Genomic DNA, 3,419 nt, shown 5'->3' with positions numbered 1-3,419 from the left:
TCGAAAGCCAAACGTTCACATATAGTCGAGCATCAATTATAATCGACTAGATTTTAAGTCTTATATACATTTATTCTCAGCACATCTTATTTGAATTATATTATAATAAATGGGAATTAATTACACAACTGAGACAAATAAATGTACAATATAACTTGTTACGCAAAAATGTAGGAGAAACTTAAATTTATTTTTACACATTTTACATATCTATTAAAAGATAGATAAATGCAAAATTTCATAATATTATGTGTATTTTAAATACTACGTCCATTAAAATTAAAAAAAGGATGACCTTACATATTTATACACAAGAAAGTATTTCAGCTCTACGTAAGATCATATAAGTAGAATAACTGACCCCATACTCAGAGTTGGTTGTCACATGTCTTTCATATATAAAAGAAACAAAATATATAGTTTTTTAACGTTTTGTAAATATTTTATTAAAATTAATTGTACTACACACAGTTAAAGTACAGATATATCTTACTTGTTTTTCGGTTGCGCTTTTCAACTATGACAACTGAAAAAAGCAATTAAAATCTTCCTAAAACTTTTACATCTATAATTTTAATCTACCTGAATAACTTGGCTCTAATAAAATTCAATGATATATACATATGCTTCCGTGCAAACTNCTACCTGAATAACTTGGCTCTAATAAAATTCAATGATATATACATATGCTTCCGTGCAAACTGTATCACATCTATCTCATTTAAATCAACTCATCTCGAACGACTATTTTGAGTAAAAAAGTCATATTTTTAAATATTGCAAAACGTTTAATTACATGTAGAAAAAATTAACTAAATTTATATTTCTTATAATACAAAGAAATTGCGAAAACCAGTAATTCTAAAACCAACGAAACGATGGAGACAGGAAATGAAATAGAGACAGGAAAATATTTTTTTACCACGTCTAATTAAAAAAAAAATGTTTATATGTATCATATAAAATGCGTCAGCCATGAGCTAGTATCGTACACTTAACTAACACCATGCCAGTAACTACTAGAGAACATTGTAGAGAACAATATGTTCTTTTATTTATGTTAAATAAAATATAGTTTTGATGACAATTAATCCGTGTGATTTCTACAGTACTGGTTATTCCTATAGTGATTGTCGTCCAAAAATTATAAAGTATTAATCCTAGAGATTATTGTTTAATTAAAGAAAACATTAAGTTATAATAAATTATTATGTAATACTATTAATAAAATATTAATACTATTAATTAATAGTATTAATTAAATATTATTATACAGTTCTTAGTTATTTTGCATATAAATTATGTTAAAAAATAATATAATTGTACATCATTATGTTTGAACATAGAATTGGCAATATGAATTAATTCAAATTCAGAAAAGTGTACAGCATGTATCTTAGGAGAATATAATAATTCTTAAATTTTAAATTATTAATAGTTATGTACACGCTTATTATTATTTACCATTTGTTCATATTCTAATTTGTTTGTCATTTATTTGCCCCATAACCTCTTCCTTTTCGTAATATGAAAGGCGCACTTTTATATCTTTTCCACTTTTTAATTACTTAATAGAGTGTGTAATAACCTTTTATTTCGCACTGATTACACAATGAACTTTTGTTTCAAGATTCAGGAATTTCTTACTGGAACTTTCTGCCCTTCCCTCTGAGTGCATTACTGGACCATTAGACGGAAGAATAATCACAACTTGTTCGATCAATTTATCTTTAAAAGATTGAAATCATTGGCGACAATCAAATAGAATTATTACGTTGAAAATTTTATGTTAATGGAATATATATCATAATAAACAATCTCGACGTTAGAAAGACGGTGTGATATGTGTATCCTAATTCATTTTAAATCCATTAAATTGCTCTTGTTTCTGTTTACAGGCGCATTTTTGGTTCCTTATTGTGTGATGTTAGTAGTCGGTGGTATTCCTTTGTTTTATATGGAACTCGCACTTGGCCAGTTTAATAGGAAGGGTGCTATAACATGTTGGGGTCGATTGGTTCCGCTTTTGAAAGGTAAGCAAAATTGTATATTATAAAAATATAATATTATGCCAAATAGAAAGTTTCCTATTGTTCTTTGAAGTAAAAATTTTAATCATTACATGATGTAAATTTAATGATTAAATCAATAGAGTATATTTGTATCTATAAATATAACAAAAAGATTATTAAAATTACTATGAATTGATTGTTGCATGTTGTGAGAGTTAAGTAACTTTATATGAATCTATAGTGGTTTATGTATGAGAATCGTCTAGTCGATTCGAACTATGAGTAGGCATTTATATAATGGCTAAGTATATAAAGACAGCAGTTGTTTAGTCAGAGGAACTTTTTTAACGGGGAATTATATCGTTTCATTCGTAGAACCAATGTGTTCTCACACACATTTCATTATATATATATATTCTTCACTTATTTTATACGCTTATGTTTTATCAGGTTTCATTTACACATACATATAGAGTGTCCTAAAAAAATGTATATATGCTTTAAATAATTATGAAATCAGCGTTTGTTAACATACAGTTCATTTCCAAATTTAAAAGAATCTATACAATTGAATAATTTTTTTTGTCCACGCCTGTTTTCAAATTGATGACCGTTCTAATTCAGGCACTAGATAACGCGAAGCAATGGAATTGCTTGAAATAAATAATACTTGATGTTTGCGATTCCATTGCTTCGCGTTATCTGCAGTGCCTGAACCAAAACGGGTTTATTAGTTTGAAAACAGGCAAAGCAAATTATTAATTTCTGAAGATTCTTTTAGATTTTAAAAATAACCTATGTTAATGAACACTAACTTTATAATCATTTATACTCATTTAAATCATTAAAAAACTTTATAATTATTTTTAGTATATACATTTTTGGAACACCCATATACGAGGTCTGTTCAAAAAGTATCGTGAATTTTGTGTTTTTTCAAAAATTATTTATTTATTCATGAATATCTATTTGGTTTTATTTAAAGTAATCCCCATCAGATATTATACAATTGTGCCAACATTTTTTCCAATCCTCGAAGCACTTCAAAAAATCATTTTTTGTGACCTTGTTCAGCTCCTCCTTCGATGCCGTCTTTATCTCCTTAATTGTAGTGTAGCGTCGCCCTTTCATGTGCCTCTTCAGTTTTTAGAACAAGAAAAAGTCACAGGGGGCCAGGTCTGGGGAATACGGTGGCTGCGGCATCATTAGTGTGTTGTTTTCGGCCAAAAATTCACGCACAAGCAACGATGTGTGAGCAGGAGCGTTGGTACGAATTTCGCGGCGACCCGTCTCATGCCCAAATCATTAGTAAAAATCGAATGGCACCAGCCAATCTATATGTTTAGGTCCTCAGCAACTTCTCTAACGGTGATTCGACGGTTGGCCAATACTATTTTCTTCACTTCA

At 28.8% G+C, this 3,419-nt stretch overlaps 1 protein-coding gene across 1 annotated transcript in view; it reads left to right on the top strand.

The window, feature by feature from the left end:
- Window positions 1-1,898: 1,898 nt before the first annotated feature.
- Window positions 1,899-3,419, top strand: part of LOC106740589 (sodium-dependent dopamine transporter) — a gene marked incomplete at its 5' end in the record, with an annotated part of 41,538 nt that continues 40,017 nt past the window's right edge. The window contains one exon of the mRNA XM_014611778.1: window positions 1,899-2,033. Coding sequence (XP_014467264.1) covers window positions 1,899-2,033 — 135 coding nt within the window. The remainder of the gene's footprint in view (window positions 2,034-3,419) is intronic.

This window comes from Dinoponera quadriceps, unplaced genomic scaffold, assembly GCF_001313825.1.
Source record: "Dinoponera quadriceps isolate SergipeBrazil2010 unplaced genomic scaffold, ASM131382v1 scaffold553, whole genome shotgun sequence".
Lineage (NCBI taxonomy): Eukaryota > Metazoa > Arthropoda > Insecta > Hymenoptera > Formicidae > Dinoponera > Dinoponera quadriceps.
The sequence above is the reverse complement of the archived record's forward strand: the minus strand, read 5'-3'. Positions and strand labels throughout refer to the sequence as shown.